This window comes from Adelges cooleyi, unplaced genomic scaffold (genome assembly GCF_023614345.1).
Source record: "Adelges cooleyi isolate 19-005CV unplaced genomic scaffold, UGA_ACOO_1.1 ACOO_flye_CR_arks_rails_tigmint_CR_PRNA_2, whole genome shotgun sequence".
Lineage (NCBI taxonomy): Eukaryota > Metazoa > Arthropoda > Insecta > Hemiptera > Adelgidae > Adelges > Adelges cooleyi.
In genome coordinates this window covers 3,290,073-3,317,610 of record NW_026095860.1, presented here as the reverse complement: position 1 = coordinate 3,317,610, position 27,538 = coordinate 3,290,073, and the positions used below count along the sequence as shown (strand labels likewise).

At 27.2% G+C, this 27,538-nt stretch overlaps 1 protein-coding gene across 1 annotated transcript; it reads left to right on the top strand.

The window, feature by feature from the left end:
* Positions 1-94: 94 nt before the first annotated feature.
* LOC126833480 (cytoplasmic aconitate hydratase-like) lies at positions 95-27,019 on the top strand. The gene is made up of 18 exons (XM_050564849.1): positions 95-313; positions 2,214-2,300; positions 2,757-2,917; positions 2,976-3,121; positions 3,195-3,264; positions 3,344-3,536; positions 5,536-5,666; positions 5,747-5,918; positions 7,074-7,291; positions 23,949-24,108; positions 24,193-24,413; positions 24,484-24,640; positions 24,711-24,946; positions 25,798-25,934; positions 26,005-26,152; positions 26,225-26,347; positions 26,419-26,604; positions 26,688-27,019. The coding sequence occupies exons 1-18, from the start codon at positions 307-309 to the stop codon at positions 26,796-26,798; spliced, it is 2,664 nt and encodes an 887-aa protein (XP_050420806.1). The 5' UTR covers positions 95-306; the 3' UTR covers positions 26,799-27,019.
* The last annotated feature ends 519 nt before the right edge of the window (positions 27,020-27,538 follow it).

Sequence of the window (27,538 nt, the reverse complement as noted above, 5' to 3'; positions counted from 1 at the left end):
TTTATCAGAATAATCAAACAGCTGTTCATAACGATAATGTGTTATCATAGAGCGGACACGTTTCATTATCATATCTTGTAAGTGATAACTGGACCAGATTGCTGTCCGGTGACTGGTGAGAGTGGCTTAGAGCAACGGGTAATTACTAATATATACTTACTTTTCAGTGGGCTTTTACCGTGTACTACACAGCAGTCCCAGTCTATAAATTCATGCATATTTTCTATTTACGTAACGTAATGTGTCTGTAATAATTAACCGATTCAAAGTTCAACCGTACAAAATTAAATTAAACAATTATCAAAAATGGCACGTAAGTAAAAAGCTATGTTCGAAATGTATTAGATAATCGTATGAAGTTAAAATTGTCCAAATTATATTTTTAATTGCCGATATAATAATATTTATGGTAGAAGTGCTATACATGAACTTATAGTAAAATAACTGTATAAAAAATAAAGTTTATCAAACAAAATGATAATTAAAGTTACAGATGAATATTTAAAAAATACATAATTAAATTAATTCTTACATAACAGCGATAAAGATATTGGCGTCTACGATATTAGCTATTTAAAAAACTGAAAAACATATTTCAAATACAATTTACTAATCTTTATAACTGTTTATTTGTATTCCATTATTATTTCAAATTTCTTTTGAATCTTCGAATAAGTTGTATTAAATAACTTAATTTCTATCTTGCAAAAAAAAAAAAAACTGGTCTTTTCTTTAATAAAATTTACAATTTTTTACAAATAACAAATAAATGTAATATTATAATTTTACTAATAATGAAAACATTTAAACAATGACAATTAAAAATGGTAGTCAAATAATTTTATAATTAATATCAATTAAATAAAATGTGTACTATAATTTTGTAATAATGGTGTGGCAAACTGTTAGTATAGTTGTCTCTCGGTAATCCGGCTAAAGCATTATCTGGCCCCCAGTTTGCTCAAAAAAACAATAAAACTGTCATTCCAAGAAAAAAGCAAAATAAAATTTTTAGGACTTGTACAATAAAGTATTTATAAAAGTTAATAAAGTTCATAATATTTTGTACAATAAATATATATAAATAAACATATATACATTGATTTTACTTGTAAAATTTTTTTTTTTAATTAACCTCCAAAAATCTGGTGTTTTTGTTATCAGACAGTCCTCGGGTCTAATATATACCGGATAGATAAACTGGAGACTACTGTTGAACTTTTTGATACTTAGTTTGGTTTTCAAATATCAAACTAAGGAATTATGCGTTCTGGCCAATTTTCAATTCTGTATTCAGTAATTGTCACATGTCAGATTTTTACATCATAATTTATTTGACAAAAATGTATTGTTTTTTTGTTGCTATAACAGTTTTTAGTTATGAGGTTTATTTGGAATTTGTTTTTAAATATTTTGAGGTCTGGTTTAATTTTGAAAGAATAAGTCGGTCTTCTTCAGTTTTTGATTTTAAAAAAAAAATTACTAAATTACTAATTATTTTCAATAAAAAATCTCTGTTTACAAAAACAACAACTATTGAATTTTGTTAGAGCGATGGTATTACAGGATACAACCTGGAACTACTATAAACAAGACTAGGATAATGAAGGACATTCGTAAAAGAATAATGATTAAACTAGCAATTGTGTTAGCTTATTTTAATGTAATAAAATAATATTAATTATTTTTATATAAGCGAAGGTCATAAAAACATAGACCTTTATTTTATTCATGAGCTTGATCAATTGACATGTAATCTTAATGACATGGTATTAAATTATACAAAACAACTATACATAGGTCAATGTTATAAAACTATTAGTAACGTTTATTAGTTTGTTTTTTTAACACATCTTTTCTGCTACCAGTTTTTTTTTATACTTATGTCACAATATATTTTATTATCATAAATTTATAACTGTCAATACTTAGTACATAGTTTATGTTTTACATAAATATAAATATACATAAAAAAAATGATTTCTTAATAATAAATATTTATAAAATTATAAATGTATAATATTTAATTACTTTTAAATAATTAATTCCTACTTTATTCTACGTTTATGAATAGCAAATATACCTTGGACAATATAATGTTTTCATGTGTTACACTTAATCTTGGTCTAGGCTAAAAATAATCAAACATACACTATTTAATTAAGTATAATTATCTATATTATTTATACCGTCGTTATTGTTTTTATTTCTAGATCCATTTGAAAAACTTAAGAAAACTATCAATGTTAACAACAAGCAATACAATTATTTCAACTTACCAGAATTTGGCGTTGAGTATAGTAAGCTATATATTCCAAATTTTTTTTTGTGTTTATATAGTGGTCAATTTGTAAGAAGCAAGGCTCAAATTAAAAAAATAAAAGTAGAAGGACGTTTTCACTTTTAAAAAAAGAATGTACCCGGCATTTTTTACCCCTAAATCGGCAATCGGCCAATCTATATTTTCTGTAGATTATCCTCAGCTTTTAAAGTTAATATATATATTAACTTATTAATATATATATACACTATTACCATTAAAAAGTTTTTTTTTATTGAGGAAACCCCCCCAAAAAAAAAAGTTAGATGGTTACAAATACATTTATTGTCAATAACATGATTTATATTTAATAACTTTTTCCATCTACATTTTTGCATCAAGTCTCAAATTAGTTTTATCAATTTCAAATAAAATATTTCCTAAAGACCTCCTCAACTCCGACCTAGAGTTTAATTTTTTTTTTCTAATTTTTTAGACCAACTGCCATTTTCTATCAGAGTTCTCCTCGAGTCTGCTGTCAGAAACTGTGATAATTTTCAAGTCACTGAAGCAGATGTTGAAAAAATCTTGAATTGGAAAATCAACCAAACTTCTGATGTAGAAGTCTCGTTTAAGCCGGCTAGAGTGATCTTACAAGTAATATTGATGGTTATAAGTTATACATTAAATTTATTATAAATCATTTTTATTAAAGGATTTCACTGGAGTTCCCGCTGTGGTGGATTTTGCTGCTATGAGAGACTCCGTCAAGAACTTAGGCGGTGATCCAAACAAAATTAACCCAGTTTGCCCGTCCGATCTGGTTATCGATCACTCCATTCAAGCTGATTTCGTCAGAGAGTAATTATTTAACTATAAACAACGAGTTTTTAGTTGATGATAATTATTATTTTATTATAACTTTTAATTTTAGGGCCGATTCTCAGCAAAAAAATGAAAATCTTGAGTTTGAACGTAACAAAGAAAGATTTACATTTCTCAAGGTAAATAATATTTATATGATTGTATAACACCCGTTACTTAATCTGTGTATTATTTTACTGAACTTTGTTACATTTTTAGTGGGGCGCCAAAGCTTTTAAGAATATGTTGATCGTTCCACCCGGATCTGGAATTGTGCATCAAGTCAATTTAGAATATTTAGCCCGTGTTGTTTTCACCGACGGAGATACTTTATATCCAGATTCTTTAGTTGGAACCGATTCGCACACGACAATGATTAATGGATTAGGTGTTTTAGGATGGGGAGTCGGAGGTAATATAAATTTACCAGAATTCATCTGGGCAAACAAGTGAATGAACTGTAACTGTACGACATATCTACATTTCCCCTCCACCCTTGGATAATTTGTCTGAAAAAAAATATTCAAATAAAATAACTGTAAATATTATATGAATAGAAAGTGAGATTGGGTATAGAAAAAAAAGAGGGACACAGAACTGTTTTGTTAGGAATAAAAAACAATATTTAAATATATGAACTAGCAATTATGAAAATGTTAAGGCCAACTTGTGAAAAAATGCCTAGGTGACAACTATTAAAAATTGGTTTCCAACAAATTAAAGAAAAACTTCTCACCTACAATTTTTATAATATGGTTTTTTAATCAAAAACCACCCAATAAGCCGTGATTTTGGAATTAGAAAACTTTGTTTAGATGAAAACAATATTTAAAATCGCTGACAAAGATGCTGCGATAGTCTGAAAAATATTATGTCCCCTTAACGCACAAAAAAGCATTAATTAAAGTGAGATTTATCACATTTTTTTTTCATGATAACAGTAATAGGTCAAACCGAAAATAAATTTTAATGTTTTCAAAAAAAATTTAACTTTTAACCTTATATTTCTAATATGTATAAATAATATTTACCAATATTTTCAAAATGTATTTAGATTATAATTTGGCAAGAAATTAGACTCTGAGACATAATATTTAAATACTATTTTCTATATCTTATAAATCTGAAAACTATACAGTTGTTTTTAGTCTAAAAAATAAAATATTATATTAGAAAAATTATATTTTAAATGAAAATACTTCTAAATTGCTGTGCAAGTAAAATTCCAGAGGTATGCCCTACGGGTATAATAGTGTTGCCAGGTTTTACATTAGTTGCCATCTGTTGTCACTGTTGACTCTGCCCATTTTGAAAAAGTAAAGTATAGGCAATTTTTGATGTGTTTTTGCAACTGTAAAGTGTAATTATAAGTTGAATGAAGACTTTTTTTTTTTGCTAATTAATTTATTTTTTGTACTATCAAAGCATCTTTGAGAGCGAATTAAAAAAAAAAATTTGTCTTAACAGAGCTTCACATATTCTCTATTATTGACTAAATACTAATCTTAGAAATTTTTTTACATATTAAAATATAGGAAATTTATAATAATGGGAACATTATGTAGGTTCTCACGTCGGTTTTTTTTTATTTTATTAACCCAACATTTACAATTTATATTTTTATTCTGACATTTTATTACCTTTTTAAGTGCTTGTATTTAAAGGGCCTCTACACTAGCATTTATTAAAGCGCATTGTTTAGGCAATTTTTTGCTAAAACTTGACATAAAGCTAAAAAAAATTAAAGGTTCATCCATAAGAAAGAAGAATCTATTTTGATATTTAATTTTTTATTTCAACTTTTATAACGATACATGATCTATTTTTGTACAACTGCATATGTTTCTACTTCAAACTGAACTTAACTAAAAATACTCTGATTTGAAATCTTCATAACATTTTCAAGGCATCGATTGTGGCACAATTTTAAAATATTTTTAGTTAATTAATTATTTCAGCGTAAAAAATGCAATTTTTTACTTTATTTAAATTAAATAATTAATTAACAAAAAATAACATTAAAACTATGCTACGATCGATGCCTTGAAAGTGTTATAAAGTTTATAAATGTTTTTTCAAAACTTAAATAGGAGTATTTTTAGATAAGTTCTGTTTTAAGTAGTGGTTTTCGACCAAAAATACTTATGTGTAGACCCCCTTAAGGTAAAATGTAAGTTTTCTAAAAAAAAACGACGAGAGAACCTAGTTTAAAGTCTTCTCTTTTTAATGGTAACAAAATTTATAATATCTTATAACACGGTTACCGTTAAGTTTCTTTACGTCTAAATAATGGTTAGTCTAAAGTTCTGATATTTGTTGTGTTGGCCTGCAAAGAAGTGTGATTTCTATAAAAGTAATCAGTGATACTTATAATTAATAATTATATTTAAATTCATTTTTCTCTTTTGTAGGTATTGAAGCTGAAGCAGTAATGTTGGGCCAAGCTATTTCAATGTTGCTTCCTCAAGTCCTTGGGTACAAGATAACAGGAATTCTTAACCAGTTTGCAACATCAACTGATTTAGTTCTAACTATCACAAAAGTAAAAATTGTTTCGTTCATCACTTACAATGACATTTTAATTATTTTTTTTTATTAAATTATTTATTTTCCTTGTTTTAGCATTTGAGACAAATCGGAGTAGTTGGCAAATTTGTTGAATTTTTTGGACCTGGAGTCGCTCAACTGTCTATTGCCGATCGAGCCACTATAAGTAATATGTGTCCCGAGTACGGAGCTACTGTGGGTTTTTTCCCAGTCGATGAGAACACCCTTTCTTATTTAAAACAAACGAGTACGTCAACATACTTTAACAAGCACAAATTTTAGTGGCTTTCATAAGAACACGCTATACTACACAATTTATTATATTATGCTTGCTAATAAAATATTGTTCAAGTGTTCTAATTCAAAAGTTAGACATTTAACTAGTTGCCAAAATGACTGCCTAAATCAAAAATTTTATTTTTATCTAAACACTTGAATAGTGAGTACAATTAAAAGTATATGTATCAAAAACTACTTGGATCATTTTTTAAAAAAATACTAGTTAAAATAAATTTTTTATTAATTTGACAGCGTATTAGCAAAGAGCATAGCATTAAAACTTCTAGTTTTATAGAAGAGTTACACAATGTTATAATTATATATTTTATTACAAAAATTAACCCAAAATGTTATAAAAAATTTCTTTCAGAATTTAAAAAAAAATAGTTTTGATATCACACTATTTGCTAAATATGTCTTATTATGTACATAATACAATTTCCTATGAGATAAAAAAATTATTACATAAATCAAAAACTCTCCAAATTGAGTAAGTTTAGTTTTTTTTTTTAAATAATTTTATCTTTTTACATTTTTTTATTCTAAATAAAAAATGTATTTAAAATAACTTCTTTAAATCATAAAATTGAATCATAGAGCAATTGGGTTTGATCTTGACCCATATTTATATTTACACAAACTGCATACAATATTAAACAAAATAATTTTTTTTTTTTAAATTAATTTTAAAAAAAAATGTATTTGTAAGTAATTAATAGATTTTTTGACCAAATTTAATAAATAGCGAAAAATGTGTTATAAAATAATGAATACAAATATTTTTGTCATGAATCATTTATAAATAGTCATAATATTAAACAAAAAATATTTTCTTATCTATTGCCTCTGAAATATAATTGACAATTACATCAAAATTAATTTAATTCTTATGATATAAAACAATATTGATGATTCTAAAAAATTAAAAATGTTTATAATTATTAAGTTCTTAATTTAATTTAAATTAAATTAAAAAACAAAGCAAGATTTCCTGTATTGTATAAGGTTTAACTATTAAGATGTACACATTATAATTTATTTGAACAATATTACTTAGCATATTATATCATCATTTTTGTATATACATGTATTATCTTAACTTTTTCATTATTATTCTTCATAGATCGTAGCGCTGAAAAAATAGCTGCAGTTAAAGCTTACCTGGAAGCTTCTAAAATGCTAAGAAATTATGATGATCCTTCTCAAGATCCAGTTTTTAGCCAAGTTACAAATTTGGACTTGGGGGACGTTGTTCCATCAATAAGTGGTCCCAAGCGACCACATGATCGTATTTCAGTTTCTGAAGCTCAAAAAGATTTCCAAAGCTGTCTCACAAATAAGGTAAGAAAGTATTGGCTTTTCTATTTTTAGAATCATAATTTTAAGTAGAAAGATAATGTATTATCAAGTCAAATTTTAATTTGATAAAATGTTATTGTAAATTAAAAAATAAAATTGATATCATCAGTTAGTTTAAAAATATTTGGATCAGTTGTATATAGCAGTAATTTTAATTTGATAAGTTTTAGGCTCAGCTTGTTTCAGGCTTGAATTGTAGATAATGTACACCTATATAATTAAAAAATATAGTGTGATTGTGCAATTTATCATAACATACAATACTGGTTTAGACGATAATGTTAAATTAATAAAAAAATTATAAGAGCTATTATTATCAGTTATTTTACTTGATTTTAAACACAAATTATTCCATGCATAGTTGTCTTAATTCATAATAATTTTCATAACTTTAATATTATAGTATAAAATTATTTATTAAAGATATTATTACCTTAGTCGATAAATTTATGTTGTCTGGTAAATTGACGATGAAATACAAAATGCACGCTTCATGAATTGTCACCAGTGATAATGTTTAAATTAAATAATATCAACTGGAAGCAATTCACGACGCTCGCACTAGTTTTCGTTTAAACATTTAAAAAAATATACATTTAAATTACTCACGGTGAAATAAAACAATTTTAAATAGTCTTGTTTGAAATGATTTTCAGTCAAAGCAAAATGTGTACTCGAAGAATTCGTTTTTGAATAACTAATGGAAATTTGTGGTGATGTTAATGTCTTTTATAAGAGATGGCTTGATTTATTTAATTATCTCACAGTTTTGTTTGCATTAGTCATTTTGAGATAATGTGTCTGTTGGCCGTGTGGACTTTGAATGTGTTTTTCCATACTTTTGTATTGTGCCTTACAATAATATAACTTACTACAATGTTGATAGATAATTATCGTCATTTTATATTAGACACGCGCATAATAGTTTATAATCTTTTTTTATCAATATTAAAAACCACAATGACCATATTAAATATTATTTTTCTCGTCAACGTATTTAGATATAACATGCATACATTAATAATAAACGTTCATTTATTTTATACAATAAACGAGTAACGACATATCAGTTGTTTGAAAAATATTATCAAAATTGTGAAAAACAAACACGATCTATAATAATTAACTCGTGTACACAGACGCGTTTTCTCAGTATTTTCTTAGTGTGAACAATTGTTTTTTTTTTGTGTAAATTTAACCTCGGGCTCGAGTGGTTTTCTCACTTAATGTACTTAATTAATAGTTTTTCTAAAAAATCTAATAAATAGCAGATTAACATTATATGGACACTTATTAACTATTTTTTTATATATTATTTATTGTTAAAATAATATTATTATACAAATAGTGTAGTCGGTTATTAGTTCAGAAAGGAATTCAAAAATCTCTGTGTTTTAAGAATATCATTTACTTCAGTGAAATATTGTCATCGAGGAGAACATTTTTATAAACTAATTAACTATTATAGTTAATCGTATTTTTTTATTTTTTGACAACTTAATAATTAGTTTCTATCTCGTCGGTACCATAAAATACGTTCAAAAACTAATTTTCTGTAGATTTTGTTTTGAAATATAATACTATTATGTAAACCATAATAGATATTACGCGAATGATTATTATCATATTTATTTAGACTCAGTTTTACAAAAGATTTTGATAACAGACTCGATTTTGTTCCCCAAACTTGTTCTTCGAATTTTGAGTATATTAATAAGAAATGATAAATTGTCGTTATTGATTAATTAATATTAGTATTATTATTACTATTACTATAACTGTTATGCACTTATAGTAATGGGTTGTGTCCCTTCAAAGTTGTACCTAAAACATTGTTAATCTTTGTATGAAGTTAAATTTGTTTTTTCTGAGGCTCATTCCGACATACACTACTTGTCATGCCCGAAAACTGAATTTTTCGGTAATTACCAAAAATTTGATAACATAGTAGCACGGTATTTCATATTGTGATATAAACAAACTGTAAATCTGTAGAACATAATTCATTTATGAACACGGCTCTTAAAATAAAGGAAATTGTCAATGTGATCAGGAATTAAGAAAATAAACATAAATAAGGGAACAAAATTGGGACTGTAAGTTTTCTATTGTGAGATAAATCTGAACAACGAGTAAAGACGCGATCAAAATCGAAAAGCACCGCCTTGTCATGATGAAGTTAACACAAGAGATTTTAAAGAAATATGATACGAATGAACAACAAGATAAATTATGGGATAAACGAACGTGGGAAAATGATAGTTGAAACAGTATGTTCTATATTATTTACTATTTTGAAGGAATTTGTTCAATTACGTTTTTAGTACTATAATAGCAACTAAACATTTCATTCTTTTAATTATATTATATAACAATTATTACATTAGAATGTGTGTAAATATGTTTTTTTATTTATAAAATACTAATCAGTGTGGCTAATAAAAGGTGATTTTGTTGCGAGATAAAGAGGTGCCAGAGTACAACAATTGCATAAAATGTTCAATAACATGTTTATCTTAATGACAGTTTTATTATTACTTATTAAACATAAGTACAAATTTGTTAATCATTTAGAAACTCTAGGCAATAGATTATAGTTATGTATCTTAAAATCCTAGCTATTCCAAAATTGTAGTTAATATTTCCTAAATAAGAAAAAGTTAAAATTGTAGAAAAAAATAGGTTGGATGCATAGCCTCTTAAAATTTGAAAATTTACCATGTCGATTTTAAAAAAACCTTGCCACAAAACTATTGGCTCGCATTTATAATACACCTGTTGTTACCGCGCGTGTGAACTCTACGCTCTACTCTTAGAAGTTCTATAAAACAAAAGGTTAATAAATTAGGTTTTAAAACTATTCTGTTTAATAAAATTGCCAGTCACCACAACGACTGGCTAAAGACCGATTGTGTCGAGTTTTGGGGTGAAGTTCACGACATTTAAACTATTTGTTGTATTTAAATAACAATGTCGTTTTTGCGAGGGAGGAAAATCTCTAGTACACTTTTCGGACCATAATCCACACCCCAAGGATGGGGCAAATGTGCACAATTTTTTTTAGGCAGCTCGTGAAAGATTTATAACTTGTAACGAGAAATTAACACAGTAAAATACTTTTTTTCCAAGACTGGCAATTTTCCTGAGCGGTATTATCTACTGCTAATCATGCCCTAGATAGGTTTCATCACAGATTACATGAAATATATTTTCATATAATCTGTGGTTTCATGTTTTAGTCTTCTTGATGAATGCATACTTCAATTCCCTGTTAATCGCGCCTTATCGAATAACGTCTTACTCAGACAATACGATATTAGTTACTTCAAGTATATAATTATTAATTATACATTTAGAAATATCAATTGTAATTTGTATGTATTAACTGAAATAATAAGTACAAATTTTAAACGAGAAGTAACTTCCAGCAAAATATCCGGTCAACCTACATAACCAATAATAACATTTAATTATTATATTTTGTATATTTGTTCAATAAGCTCGTATGATACGTGTTATTTGAATTTGGCTTAAAATGTATATCAGAAAACTTTGGTTCTTCTATTTTTTTTTACATTAAAACAGATTGTTTTGGTTTTTTTTTTATTTTGTAAAAGCCATTCTCTTTTTGCATAATTTAATAACTTATGATTTGCCATGTTAAAGTATATTCCATACGCCATAGAATTGATTTTAGTCGTTCCACCCCAATTTAGTGTGGTTAATTAATTTTTTCCCTACAATTTAAAAAGTATATAAATTTTCAAGTAAAAATACTGATTTAAAGACTTAGTCAGGCCTTAGTGGATTTTGGATTAATGGAGTTCGGATTTTAATGCAAGATTAAGCGTTTTTTTTAGAGAATAGCCAGCAAAATACTCAATATAGTAAATATTTGCTTTTAAATCTTGTAAATTATTAATCTAAATTTGTTTTGTATTTATTTGGATACTTTTGAACAATAGGTATATTTCATGTCAAGATATTTTAGTGATATTAACTTAAATTATTGTTATTTTCACTTATTTTAATATTTCATTTCATGGTCATTTAAAATGTTTTGTTAAGCTGTTAGTAAATTAATTCTAAATTTAATCTACTATAATTAAAAAAATTATATCAACAGGTCACTTTTTTTTTTTTTAATTAAATATGTATTTTTTCGAAACAAAATCAATACTTATTTTCAGAAGTTGATGTTAAACCTCTTATTTAAAGTTTTTAGGTAGCTTATGTATTTTGTTTTAGGTCATTTTATGTGCATTTTTAGACTTTTTTAAAACCATGAATTCAACTATTGTTTTAGGTCATTAATGCATTTAATTTAGAGCCCTATTCAAACTTTAGCCATTACAATTAAACAACAAAATTTTTTTTTTTTTTTAATTAAGTTAATTGAAATCCATTCTTTATAGCGCATCAACAATTTTTTATTCGATATAAATTATTATATTTATTACTTCAAATATATTTTGCTCTGTAAAACAAATCCCTCAAAGCAATAATAATTTTGAAACCAGATAAAAAAAAAGTTTTTCATCTTCATTGTTGTAATAAAATACAATATTTATATTAATAAAATAGAAAATTTTCTATATAACATTATACCGTCAAGTTCCACATGTTTTAACTTGACAAATATTTATTATAATTTTTTAACAAATAATCATATCAGACGGCGGACGAAGGGAAAATTAAATAAAGAAATTCTCAGTGTGGATATGAAGTAGTAAGAACTAGTAGGAGGCTTATCGCTAATAACTGAGGCACAGTGACTTTAGATAAGGGAGCTCTATTGTCCGAAATTATGAAATTTAATCTGTAATGAATCATTCGCCTCAGAAGCAATATAAACGTCAACTGTCGGCCGTTTATATCGAATAGTCTAATTTGCGTTTAAATAATTATTTTTAAACAAGGTTTATTAAAATCGTATTACTATATGCGAAATAAATATTGAATATTACGACCATAACAATGCACACCTGGAATCGCGTCGCTATTATTATGTAAAAAATAAGCGTTAAAAAAACCAAAATTTAATTAACCTATTAAATAAACGCACAATAGTATTATTTATCTAAAAAAACTTTTCTAGACACTAATGCGTGTTAAAAGTAACTGCAATAGCAAAATTAAGCTTTACTACAATATTTTTTAATAGATAATAAAACATTATAAAAATATATCATAAAATAAGAAGGTAGTTGTAGGCGATTTTTGCATCATCTACAGGGTACCTATATCCTATGGGAAAGTCTTAATATCACTCCCATAGTGATCTAGTTACCTTAAAATGGATCCAAAATACAGTGCTTAAAAAAAACTATAGATACATGGAAATTAATTGTAAATAAAAAACAACTTACTCGTATCGGACGTAGTCGGTTTACTCATGAAACCCCGTAGGTAACATTCACATCTTTAGCAAGTGATAATAACAATACACTAAAGAGGTATATGTTACCAATCGGCGTTATCATGTTAAAAAGTAAATAATTTTTTTTCATTTTTCTGAACACTGGAACAAACACCATTGTGTGTGTTGCGAACCTAGTATTTTTGGGATTTCTCGGAGTTTGTCTTTTATATGCGCACACAGACCCTAGGAAATCCCAAAGTTTACTAGACACCAAAAGCAAAAAAAAAAATTATTATAATAATATTACAAGTTGTTTTCTATACTATCATATAATATCGTTGAAATGTCCACCGCACGTTATCCCGTCATCAAAGCTTTAAGTATTTCAAACAACAATATCGCCGTACAATATTTTACAACCTAAAACAATGATGATCGGGAAAGCGTACGCCGGTCTAGCCGCTGGTCGGATATTGCAAAACTTGAAAAAAATTTATAATAAAAAAAAAAAAAGAAAAAAAAAACTATACCATTATAAGCGCCGAGTCGTATATGTCGAACCTTGTCGGTTTGTAGTATAACTTCTAGTCACACGATTCAAAAAAAATATTAAATGTCCCTAGTAAATTATACTAACAACCGACAGGTCCAAATTAAATAAGAAAGTTAAGCCAATTTTCAGAATTTATTATTATCGTTAATAAATATATTATAACTGGATAATTATAATATCGACAAGTCCACGCCATCGCGGATGAACCTTGGACGGGACTCGAGGCTCGACTAACCCGCAGAATTCTACGTCCTACGATTATAGACTTTGTAAAAGATACCCATTCAACGATTTTCAGTTAGGTATCGAAGCGGGCCCGAAATATCCCCTCTACCGATTCGGCCAGAACTTCTAAATCTACCCGCAACGGCGACACGTCATGCGCAATGAATGATTTTTACAAATTCTCACGTGTATCATTATTTTGCTGGTATTTCTGAGCTTGATTATCTTGATGACGTCACACCATATCCTGTTTATTAAATCGTATAGGCAATTTTTTTTAGATATAAAAAAAACAGTAGTTAGGCGGCGTGCCGCGTGCGCGCTATGTGAGATTGAATCGTAAAGGGCACAACTGGGGGAAATGAGTTGTTGCTTCTCTATACATATATTTATTGGGGTGGTTCAAATTTTCACTTTTTTGATATTTTGAAACTGGCACCCCTTCAATTTTAATATTATTTTTAAAAACGTGAGCATGCCAAATTTCAACAACATAACGATTAGAACACGTGCTGCAAAGCCTTTGAAATACTTAGCCTTCAATCGTAGTTCGCAAATGGCTAAGAAATAGAAATAATAAAATCCACGATTAAAATTAAAATTTTTTGTTGGATATAATATTATTAAAACCTATATAAAAGGTAAAAAAAAAGTATTCTGGTTTTATGGACTACCACCGAGGAAAAAATAGTAAGCCCGTATAAAAATAATTAATTTATTATTAACGAAAAGTGTTTCAAGAGAAAAAAAGAACACGCAAAGCGTCATTGTATCATTTACAAAACTAGAAGCACCCACTTGTAGTACTAGATCTAATATAACATGTGAACGTTACAAAGTTGTTTTATTTAGGTTAAAAACATATCCCATTTGAACTATGTATCTCGGATTTTTGCATGTTCACTCGAGGAGACGTTATATCCTCTATCTATAAAAATTTGCTAAAACTTTTTTTTTGGTATTTAATTTTTTATCTGACCATCACAGTTTTTTTGACGACTTAAACAAATTGTATCTTAAAATAGAGACAGAATGCGTTTTACTCGGCCCATGGTGATATTAGAGTAAACACCACCTATTATGAAATCAATAGACAGTGACAGTGACATTTGAAAAGAATATTATACTTGTTTTTCAATGTATTAATTATTTAGTTTTAACTTTTTTCCAATAATGACTTATAATTTTAAAAAAAGAAAATATTTTCAACCTAAATTTTTGACGAGTTATACTGAAAAAGCAAGAGGATGTATATTTGGTAAATCATTATTAACGAAAAAGTATTAATAAATTATTCTCAATCCTATCCTCATAAATATGATAATATGTAGAGATTTTCATGGAAATATTCTGACCCTTGCTTTTACATAATAAAACACTGTTATAACTTTAACAAAAGTTTACTTGAATATTTCGAAAATAAGTGAAAAATCGAATGATCATGTATTATTAATTATTGTATAATTATTATTAATTAATGAACATAACGATAGTAATAACAATTAGATAAAATCATTAACATATATTATATATTTTTACATTTATGACGTCAGATAGTTATCAGATAATATATAGTACAATATGCATATTCCAAATAATTTATTTTATCAAGCAATTTTTTTATTTTATGATAGTCTAAAGTTTATTTCTACATTAGGATAGGGCAATATATAGTCTTATTCTATCGAAAAATGTATATTAACTATAAACAAACTACCAAATATTAGCAAAATTTAAAGTAGGTATAAAAGTTTTGCATAATATTGCCTATATTAAAAACAAATCAAAAATTATTTTTAAAAAATCAGTAAATGCTAAATCAATAAATTCAAATAACTTTTATTTATTTGAATACGACGTATTAAATCAATACCTATTTTCTATGTTGAAAAAAATTAATTAACTACATTTTATTAATATTAGTGTCCTTTGTCAAATAATAAATACATTTTATAACTGACGTTAATATTAAGATTATTTATAAATTATATTTATTCCTAATATTTTATAGTGCATACAATGTTTATGCCGTTTAAGCGTAATTTTAAAAATAATGTAACTCATCAAAAAATAGAAAATCTGAAATTATATTGCACAAGAGAAAACAACGGTATATTAGTTTCAAGATGGTAGACCATAGGTTTTTTCATCATGTTTATTTATTTTTGATTCAGTACACAATAGCTATCTGTTGAATAGCTAGTGCACACATCACATAATATAATAACTATATATGTATTAGTGTCTTGAGTAGTTAGAATTTACATCACCCCTCCGAAAATTGATAACAAAAATTAAAAATATATTATGTAAACGACGGTTCTTTAAACTATGTGTAAATTAAATGATTTATTTTCATATTAAGTAGATGCTATTTTAATTCTTATCTTAGTACATTGTGTCATTTTAGGATCCGAAGTTTAAAAACAATAGAGCAATTATTAGTTTAATATTTTATTTAGAGCTCCCAAAAAGTTAAATATTCTTCGTGTAAAATGTATTCATCGATCCTTCAAATTATTGTTTATAATTGAAATAATACAAATTATTATATAATAAATAAACATTTTGTTGAGTTTATTGAAATATTATCAAAAAATATCTCACTAGAAAATACAATTTATCATTGAAATAAAAATTACTAAAAAACAACAAATTATTTATATTTTTAAATCGTGTGAACAAGTATTAAAACGCTAGTTTCAATACAACAAATTCATAGCATACACACACACCTTTAAAAATGCTCACTTTAAATTTATTAATAAATAATAAATAACATACATAATATTTTTATCATGATACGAAAAATTTTAATTTACCATCACTATTTTAGTAAGTAAAATTTTGTATTAAATTTTATTTTTATTTTCATTCAGTAAATTGATTGTTTTATTTTAAGTGTAAAATAAAATTGTTGGTCAAACTTAATTTGTAAAATAAACAATTTAAAAAATCAATATCATTATGTTAATTTTTAAAGTATATGTAAACGCATCGCTATTAGTTTAAAAGTAGTTTTTTTTTTGAGTAAAGTATAAGGTAACCTTTCACAATAATCTTAATTTAGAGTCTGAACTGTAGAGTATACTTATTAATACAGCAATGAGGATACTTTATTGATTGCCATTTATTTTGTCAGACGGCAGACCTTCACAGTCATTTCTATAGGTTAAGTTACAATTTATTTTCCATCAAAATGGTTTTGCGCGGGATAAGTATGTGAGGTCAGTATTAAAGTAGATTACCAAATTTTCTCAATTTATAGAAAAACACTTAATCTATGGGGTAGCGTTTTTATTTTTCTGATATCTCTATAATATTTTTTTATAAATAAATGATAAAAGGGAGAAAGAATAATTTTTACGAATGAATAATTTGAATTGTGTTAAAAGTTATAAAAAAATAAAAACGCTTCACCATAGATATAGTTTTTCTCAATCTACTGTAAAAATTATAAACGGGTACTGTAAATGTAGCGCCCTCTTACCAATTAAATGATATAAATTGCAACTGTTAGTAATACTATAAAAAAAATGCTCGCTTTAATAATTAAAATAGTTATTATTTTCATACATTTAAGAAAGTAAGAATAGTTCATATATTATATATATCATTTAAAAATGTAATTTGTGAGAGTAATTTTTTTTATTTTACCAATAGTTTGGCATTTTATAAAAATAAACGATTTGAATGTGATATGTAATAAAGTCGGTTTTTGGAAAACCCAAAGATTTAGGTACCAACGGCTCGTATCATATTATCACAAAATAAGTCAAACTACCTTGCTAAAGGATATAAATAGTATTATTTGAAAATACTGATTACTGATTGTTGTATATTATGAATGCAGTTCTAGATTATTCGGTCCAAAAGTATATTTTCGGTACAATTTTACGGACATTTGACTTGTGTAAATGTTATCAAAATAAAAATATCGGTGTACGATAGTGGCAACGACAAAATATTATTTTTAAAGACCGGATAATTTATTTTTATTTACCTTATCATACCTCTAGTAAATACAATAATAATAACTTACAAATGGTGAACCGTGAATGGTCTGTACAGTTATCAGTCGTTAATGTATCGTATATTCTAGGGGCACTTAATTCTCCTATGGGATTTTAAATTATCACTCCCACAGTGAATAAGTTACCTTAAGAAACACAACACATTTTTATTAAAAACACCGTAAAAAATAAATATTTAACTAAAAAAAACCCTAAAATAATTATTATCCATAGTATAATAGTCAACGCGTGTTGTAGTGTGAAAATCCCAGTAGTAGTTAAAACATCTTTACTACGTTCAAATATAAATACTAGCTAAAGATGTTTTGTGCTACTCCAAGGAGATTCAAACATATTAGTTTTTGGTTAGGTATTTTGAGACGTTTTCTTATGTAACTCCGTATAGGCAACATAAACATCTTTAGATTTTTTTAACTGTACCACTAAAGATGTTACGTGTTACCAATAGGAATTTTTCATAAATCGCTGATAAAAAAAACCGTTGGTCCGTTAGAGTTTGGTATTTTGGGATTGCAGATAGCCGGTAATATTAAACTGCCAAACCCGCTCTCTTAAATCCCAAAGAATACCAAAACTCCCATTTGATTTAGTTTTGCGCTCCTAAGATAGATATTCCTTAAATCCATAGGGTACCGAAATTCGCTTGGGAAGCTTATAAAATGTCACTCCCACAGCAAATCCGTTACCTTGAAGTATTCAAGTACTAATGATGTGTATGTACAATATAATATTATTTATCATAAGTCGAATCCGGCACACGCATTTGAGTAGTAAACATCTTTAGCAACATTCAATATTTTCACTAGCAAAAGATGTCTATGCTACCCTAACGAATGCACCGTAGAATAATAACAATTTTCTATACGAAACCGCCGACTTAGTAGTCCACATCAGCCCGCCCACCTAGTTTTAAGTATTTTTTTTGTTAACGATCAAACTCAAAACTGGATGAACCGGGACACGTAGTCCTACTGCGTTCCAACATTATTATAACTACAAAAAATATGTATACAAAATTTGAAAGAAAAAATTACAATACTAATTAACTTATGAAATATATTATAATACTAATAACCAGACATTTTAAACGTCTCGTCGATTGCTAGTATAATTCTAGTCACAATTTCGATTTTCACATGTTTACTAAAATAATACTAACGGCCGACGAGAGCTGTTTTCTTTGTGCGTTCTGATAAGAAAACTGAAACTAACCTTTAAACGAGAAGCCAAGCCGATGATTGATGTCCCGGTTACAGATGTTTGCTTGTGTAGTTCAATTAATTTTGTTCACTGCGGGCACAGAAATTGTAGACCTCCGAGTCGTTGTGTCCTTAGCGGTAAATACGACCATACTGATGTCCTGGGTCCGGTTCGCGGGTCCTTATATGTATCCAAAGAAGTACCTGGCCCAAAAGGCAAGGAAAAAAAGGGATCACGTCCAGTGCCACAGCGTCGACTTTCTAATTTTTTGGGTTTTTTTTTTAACAATAGGGGTATAGCCGACCGAGAAAAACGACATGTTGTCGGTCGCCCAATAACGGCGGTTAAAAATAATAGTATGCTATGATTTGAGTTGGAATTTAAAAAAAAAACAACAACCAAAATTATATTATCAGTTTTATTTTCTCAAAAATTTACTATCCTAGAAGAGTATGCGCGCTTTGCGTTGTACTGAATGGCACAAATTAAATCATCATAATCTTACCGGATTTTTGAAGTACTATATTCCTTCGCATTTGAAGTACCCGCACAGTAATAGAAATAATTAACAATATTACATTTTGCATGAAAATTTCCGCATTGTTTTCATTACAACTGCACGCCGTTCCAAAACAATAACCAGTCGAAAACTGTGTTCAATGGTAAACACTACTATATTACACTACACGGTATTCCTTATCTATTATTGTTAAATGCTATTTTAATGGCTATTTGTGATCACGTTTTAATAGAATCATTTATCGATTTAATTATTGTGTAATTAAGTCAAATGCTCTCTTGTAGTACGCGCTGTGTTTGTTGTTCTGGGCTGTATTACATTCGATCTAGCCATATTATTGTTATGTATGTACAACACAAATAAACAAGGACGACTGTTGTGGCAGTTCTGTACAAAAATCGTTGACGACCGGCTCTTAGGAAATCGCTAAAAGGTTTCCTATTGAAAAAATGTTTTCTTAAAATAAAAAAAATAAAAGTTAACTTATGTAATTTTTAACCATTTATCCAATTTCTGTCTCGTTGACTTCCATAAAACGTTGTCTATAATTTTTTTTTACAATCGTTGTGACACAATGAGACTATTATTATAGTTATTAGTGAGTAATGACTACGACTAGGTTATATTTAACTTACCATGTGTGTAAATACAAACTATTATTAACTTATATTATATATTACGCAATAAATCTGATACGGTCTGAGGAAAAATGAACAATTTTTAACCAATAACCGTGTTTGCCAGTTAATTGTTAAAACGTATTTAAATTTTAAGCTCAACTAGTTAGGACGACCGTAAGAGAATATGAGAGTTTTTTTATGTTTAATAATTTATTTATCCTATAAATTACTGTAAAATAAACCGTGTTTTTGGAGTATGTCACCAACTGATATCATTGTACATAATAAGTGAACTTGAAACAATTAACATTGACCTATATTTATAGTATACATGATAATTAATGTGTTTAGATTTTATAATAGCAGAATAACAGTCGATCATTTAAAACAGATTTTAATGACGCTCGATCGTATACAAAATATTACTAATATAAGTTGACTTATGTGTGTATTCTGACAGCAAAGTATAAAATTAATACTTCAATGTACCGTGACATTTTTTTTCAACTTATTTTTATTGCCAAAAATATTTTTAAATAGCATTTTTACTGTATATTTTTAAAATATAAATATATGACCGTATGACTTGTATTAGACCGTAGCAATAGAGTCGATTCAAAATCGGTTTTTGAGATTAGTATCTTTTAGATGTGATATTACGCGACAACCTCACTCCTCTTACAAGCCATTACTAACTTATTTAAACCTTGAAATATTGGAAACTAGACGAAAATGGCTAGATCTCTGCTTCATTTTTTAACTACTTAATGGAAACATTTATTGTCCAATTTTACTTTCAAATTTAAAATTGTTTGTTCCTAGTCGTAGTACTAGGCAGTCAAATACTTTTTATCTGCCATTTCAGTCAACAAACTATAATATAAATGCTCCTGTGATTAGATGTATGACATTAGTAAATAAGTATAATGTCGATCTTTCACTGTGTGTAACTATCGATGGATTTAATGTGTATTTGTATCGTTTACTTTCTTAAACTGATGATCTGTATTTTAATAATTGTATACTATAATAATTTTCATTATAATTGGGCTACCCGCCCGTCTAAATAAACAAATAAACTAATTTTTTTGTTCCCTGCTGTTAGGTTATTTTTTTATTGTTTTAATAATAACTATTTCAAAAACAAAAAATAATTTCTACATTTTTAACAAAAAAATAATTTACTTAAGTGTACTGTATTAAATGTATGTACTTACTTAATTTTTGTAACCAAACATTTTATATAACTCATCGATAACCAGTTTTTGAATTTTTATTTATTAAATTATTTACTTAATCTAAGATGACACCATCTTAGGTCTGAATTAGTTCTGAATTTAGACAGTTTGGTGTATATTATTCTTTTGTACTAAGGGAGGGGGTGATATAATAGTTTAAAACATTCTTACCGCGGGCAATATTATATTTGTCTGTATGTTTGTATATTAGTACAAAATATATTTTTTCCTCTTCGTCCTTGTACCATTAACATAATACATTTCTTTTCTCTAGATAATATTTAATAAATATAAGTAGGTTATTTTATAATATCATATTATTATGATGTATCATAATATTAGTGCATCATTAAATCAATTAGTTTTTTATTTGGAACCATTGCATTTGTGACTGTAAATGATTATTATTAATATAGTTAGTTTGGAATGTAGGAATTATTGTTACATTTTTGACTACTACTTCTACTATAGCTTTTAATATTTCTATAGGTTTTATCTGTGTCGCGACTCGCGTTTTATTATCTTTAGCTGTTATATTATTGGTCTACCTACTTGCTAATAAATCGTCGGGTTGTAAGTAATTTAAAAATATTACAAGTTGCTTATCAACTATATTATACATAGTCTTGACATTATTATCACAATAATAATAAACCACATTAAATTATTATTTCCGTCGTTTAACTGCCATCTGCAATCGAAGAAAAATTGATATTTTACAGAACTATTATTATTTGTAATAATATTGTGTTGTATAATATTTGAACTTGACCGTTACACGTCACGTTATAATATGTTATTATGCGTCTTCTTTTTACATTTTGTGTATTCAACAACAACAATAATAATATTAATATTATTATCTGAACTTTCGAGTTGACCGTCGACCGACTAAATAATATATAGATTTTCAAGTATAATATCAGTATCATATTATTATTAGGTATACCGTTGCGGTCCCACAACGATAGTGTTTTATTTCAATCAACTCCTTATCGTTGTAAAATTATTTGAGTCGTCGATATTAATCCTACTTATGTGTGTGTTCGGGATTGTTGGCCGTCACACGGCGTTTATTATAAATAATCCTATAATATAATTAATATATAAAATATTTTGCCCGATTATAATGTAAAAATAGAGGTATTCCATACATGTCCGGTAATTCGATTCTATATCTAACCTGAGACACTAAGGTTTTCCCTGTGTTGAATATAAATATGCTGAAATATGCTGAAGTCTATTACAGCGTTGTCCGTACAAAAAAATTATATTGAGCAAGCTTACATAATATATTTAATTATCATATTAAATTAATATCTGAAATATAATTAATAGTTCCTAGTCTAAAACTAGCAGGATTACAAATTTAAAAACATTTAATTAAACTTTGTAAGATATTACTTGTTTAATACTCATGTATTATTCTACTTCAAATATTGCATTTTTATGCGTTAATAAATTAATAACTGCGATAACGTTTTTTATTTGGTGATTTTTATATCACACGTAAAGCCTATTTTTTTACCCAAATAACAATTATACTAAAAATGTGTAAAATAAAAACTGTGTTTTAAATTTTGAGTACAAATTTGTAGTAAATGTCCAAATAGTCTAAAAATGTACAAATAATTGTTAAGACACAAACAATTAAAAACATGTTTATTATATTTTAAAATGTATTATTTTTTCTGTGCGTTTACTGTTGCATGGCTATAATAGATAAATTGAAAGGTTATTTTTAAATATGCTTTTCTGTTTTTAGGTATCAAAATTGATTTCTAAATTAAATTTAAAAAAAAAATAAGATCCTTATCGTTTTCAGGCGTTGACATGTACATATGTTATTACTTATTATATTTTACGGTTGTGCTGTAAAATCATAAATTTCTCTCGTTTTTAGAAATCTGCGTTTTATTTGACCTTTTTTTTTCAATTTTTGGCCGTTGGAAAAAAGGCGGCATGGGTCGAAATACCTGCCCCATAGCACTACAGGCCATATCCATTGTCCTCCGGGATAGACCTTCGGATAGTTCAGTCGGTCTGTGGGAGGAATAGAGTAGAACTAGTATATTGTATTTTTTTTAAATCTTTTGTAACGGTTTTTCGACCACACGATACCCATTAACAGTACATATAAAATAATATTATGTATAATATCTGGATGACAATAAATAAACCGAACAGGTACTATTAGGCCTGTGAGGTATTGGCGACCTTCTCGAGCACCTTGTCGATACGACCACCCCATATATATAAAACAGCCAAAATAATACAAAAAAAATATCTGACATTGGCCTTAACTTGGCGTTTGGAGGTAAATTTTTAATAATATAATATCAAGGCAATATAAATTCGATTTTTTATTTTTGCTTTTTCTGAGAAAACTATTTTTTATAAAGACAAATTTACCAAAAGGACTATAATTATTGACTTAAAGGACTACAAATTGAATTAAGTTTTCCTAAGGGTACTAAAACTAAACCAAACCTGAACATTTTTTAAAATTTTAAAACAAATATTAAATAATAAGTTATTAAAAATCCATTTTCATTAATTTTTTTATTGTTTTAAATAATATTTTATTTAAGTACATTTTTATTTGACTGTTATTTATAATATTTTTTTTAAATAAATGGAACCAGATTTCAAAATACAGGAATGAAAAAGAATAACTACAAAATTGCTACAATTTTATGAAAAAGCTAGTGTATGGCGTTAAAATAATCAACCTGTATTTGTAAAAAATGGTCAAAACAACAATATTGTATTATATATTTTAATTGTTGACCGTATTTTATCTTATATAACAATAAATTAAGTCGATCGGTATTGAATTTAATACTGAATAATAAAATACTTATAATTTCTTGTTTATATGTTACAGGTTGGTTTTAAGGGATTCAACATCAGTCCGGACAAACTTAATGCTACTGGGGAATTCGAGTTTAATAATCAGAAGTACACGTTAAAGCATGGATCTGTGGTTATAGCTGCCATCACTTCGTGTACAAATACCAGTAACCCTAGTGTTATGCTTGGAGCTGGTAAATATATTTAATAATAAATAATAAAAAATCAATTTTACATATTTAACGTTGATACATTTATTTTTTTTTTTTCTTGCACAGGTCTTCTTGCTAAAAATGCCATAGAAGCTGGTTTGACGGTGGCCCCATACATCAAAACCAGTCTTTCTCCTGGATCAGGAGTAGTGACTTATTATTTAAGGGAGAGCGGTGTTATGCCTGCTTTAAAACAATTAGGATTTGACACTGTCGGATTCGGTTGTATGACTTGTATCGGAAATTCTGGACCTTTACCAGAGTCCGTAGTCAGCGCTATTGAATCGGTAAATGTTTGACAATGTGTTTAACGTTCAAATGTTTTACATAAAAACTATTTTGTTTTTATTTTCACAGAATGATCTTGTTTGTTGTGGAGTACTATCGGGTAACAGAAATTTCGAGGGTCGTATTCATCCGAACACCCGTGCAAATTACTTGGCTTCGCCTTTGCTTGTTATTGCATATGCTATTGCTGGACGCATCGATATCGATTTTGAAACTGAACCAATTGGTAATTTTTACATATTTAAAAATTTCAGAATATATAATTATTGTTATTATTATATTTTTCTGTTCACTAGGTGTGGATAAAAATGGTAGTCCTATATTTTTGAGAAGCATTTGGCCTTCCAGAGAGCACATCCAAACCATTGAAAAAAAAACTGTAATACCAGCAATGTTCCAAGATGTTTACGCACGCATCCAAACCGGCTCCAATGCTTGGCAGTGTTTGCAAGCTCCCGACGGTCAACTATACCCTTGGGATTCATCATCGACATACATAAAAAATCCTCCATTCTTCAATGGCATGACTAAGGTAAAAAATTTTTTTTATTTAAATGTGTTACAAAATCTATATATTATAAGCATTTTGTTTTGTTTTTATAGTATAGCTTAAATTAAGACAAGATAATAATATGTAAAAAAAATGTAATTTTTTTTCAAAAAATCCTTTTTTTCTATGTGTAGTATATTAAAAAATAAAAAGCCAGTTTTTGTTTGTAATTGATGTTTCTTCGTGTATTTAGATTGATCTATTTAATATAAGAAGTGCTGTTTTTTAGAAATAATAGTATTTTTAAAAATATTTTTGTTAAACTTTTTCACAATATTATAGTTTTTTTAATCGACCAGTTAAACATTTCAACAGGTTATTAACAACTTAAATAAGTTTATGAATTACATATATTTTAGAATTTTTTTTTAAATTCTAAAGGTCGGCACTTATTTTGTTTTTGAAAAAATATTAAAATCAAAAGATTGTTTAAAAATTGTATTAATATTTATATTTAAATATCTAACATTTCTAACCATCCTCAGTTTTGCATTAAGTGTTTATTTGTGAGTGACAACATGACTTACAGTTTATTTCGTCAAAAATCTAACCAAATTATCATTTTGTTGTAGTAACTCAGATTTCTTAAGTTTTCAAGGAAAAACCTTTTTGGATGTATACATTTTCATATAAAAAATGTTATTGTTTTTAATTATTTACATTGTAACCATTTGTCCAACCAAAATATGTTCGTAAACTCTTGACTTATCACTATTGACAATAATCTTACTTGAAAAAAAAATGAACTTAAAAATATTAAATCAAGATTTTATCAATTTGTAATATTTACAAAGCACACACATAATATTTCTATATTTTTCTATATTGTTTAGACCTTACCTGGTGTTAAATCAGTGAAAAATGCACATGTATTGCTTTACCTTGGCGATTCAGTAACAACTGATCACATAAGTCCTGCGGGAAGTATTGCCAGAAATAGTCCTGCAGCTCGTTATTTGGCTTCAAAAAAGTAATAAAAAACAAAATTTATCAATTTGTAATTGTTATAATTATGAATAATAATCATTTATTTTTTTTAGCATCACACCTAAAGACTTCAACTCGTACGGTTCAAGGCGAGGAAACGATGACATCATGGCTAGGGGAACGTTTGCAAACATACGAATCGTAAACAAATTAGTCAAGAGTACTGGACCGAAAACTTTGCACATTCCAAGTGGACAAGAGGTTTATTAATTAATGAGAATATTTTTAAAAATTAACCACATTGTTTATTTTTAACCAAATTTTTTTGCCTAGCTCGACGTTTTTGATGCTGCCCAACTTTATGCCCAAGAAAACCGATCGCTGATCGCTATCGTTGGCAAGGACTATGGATCGGGCTCGTCCAGAGATTGGGCAGCCAAAGGACCATTTTTGCTTGTATGTACTAATGTTTTACATATTATTAGTATGTTGAAAAAAAACTTAGGCCTTTTTTCTATTATCCTTAGGGTATTAAAGCTGTTATTGCTGAGTCTTACGAACGCATTCATCGTTCAAACTTAGTCGGTATGGGAATCATTCCGTTGCAGTTCCGTACCGGTGAAAACGCCGAAACTCTAAAATTAACTGGTCAAGAAGTTTACGACATTGACATTCCACAAGATTGCAAACCATTGCAAGAGATTCAAGTAAAAGTAAGCATTTTGATATTTTTTTTTTACCTTACGATATTGAATTAATTCCACTTGTAGTTAATACAATTTATTTTATTTTTTAGACAAATACTGGTGTGTCGTTTAATGCTATCTTACGTTTCGACACAGAAGTAGACATTTTGTATCACAAAAACGGTGGAATTTTGAACTACATGATTAGAAAAATGCTTTAATCTATATTTTTTTGTCGTTTATTAATATTATAAAGTAAATATTCATGACATTCATTCATTTTATTTAGATTTTTTATTTTTATTATCAATCAGGTAAGGTCATTACTTAATTATTATGTTTTAGAATGATATTGTACCGTAATCAAATATTTTTAAATTTATATGTGTTGCCAATATTTATATTTTGCATAATCAGTATGTTATTATTTTTTTTTTTTTTGGGTGTTATTAAAGAAATTATATTTTTTATAAAATTGAATATGTAATAAATGGATTTAGTTTGTACGCTTATCTATGAAAAATAAAAATAACTTATTATGGTAAAATTAAATTTGTAGTGTAATCATTACAACAAACAATTCGAATTACAGACATACTCTGTATGCCGGTAATCTCATTGATACTGAGTCTAGTTACATTAATCGTAGCATTGATTTTAGAATATATATTCTAAAATCAATGATCATAGTTATAGTCCTAATTTTGTATGGTGGCTAAGAATGTAGCCGTTTTTCTATAACCGTCATTTTGATACAATTAATATGCCATATTTAAACATAGTAATATTATGTTATATTATAACATTATAAGTGTAATTTTGGGGGAGGGGGCGAGCTGGGTGTGCTAGCACCCCTAGTTCAGATATTAGGACCCTCAAAAGGTATTGTGTTACATATGTACCTCGAATTATAATAAGCAGTGGCTACTAACAACATTCAGTAATGATATTATAACTCTAA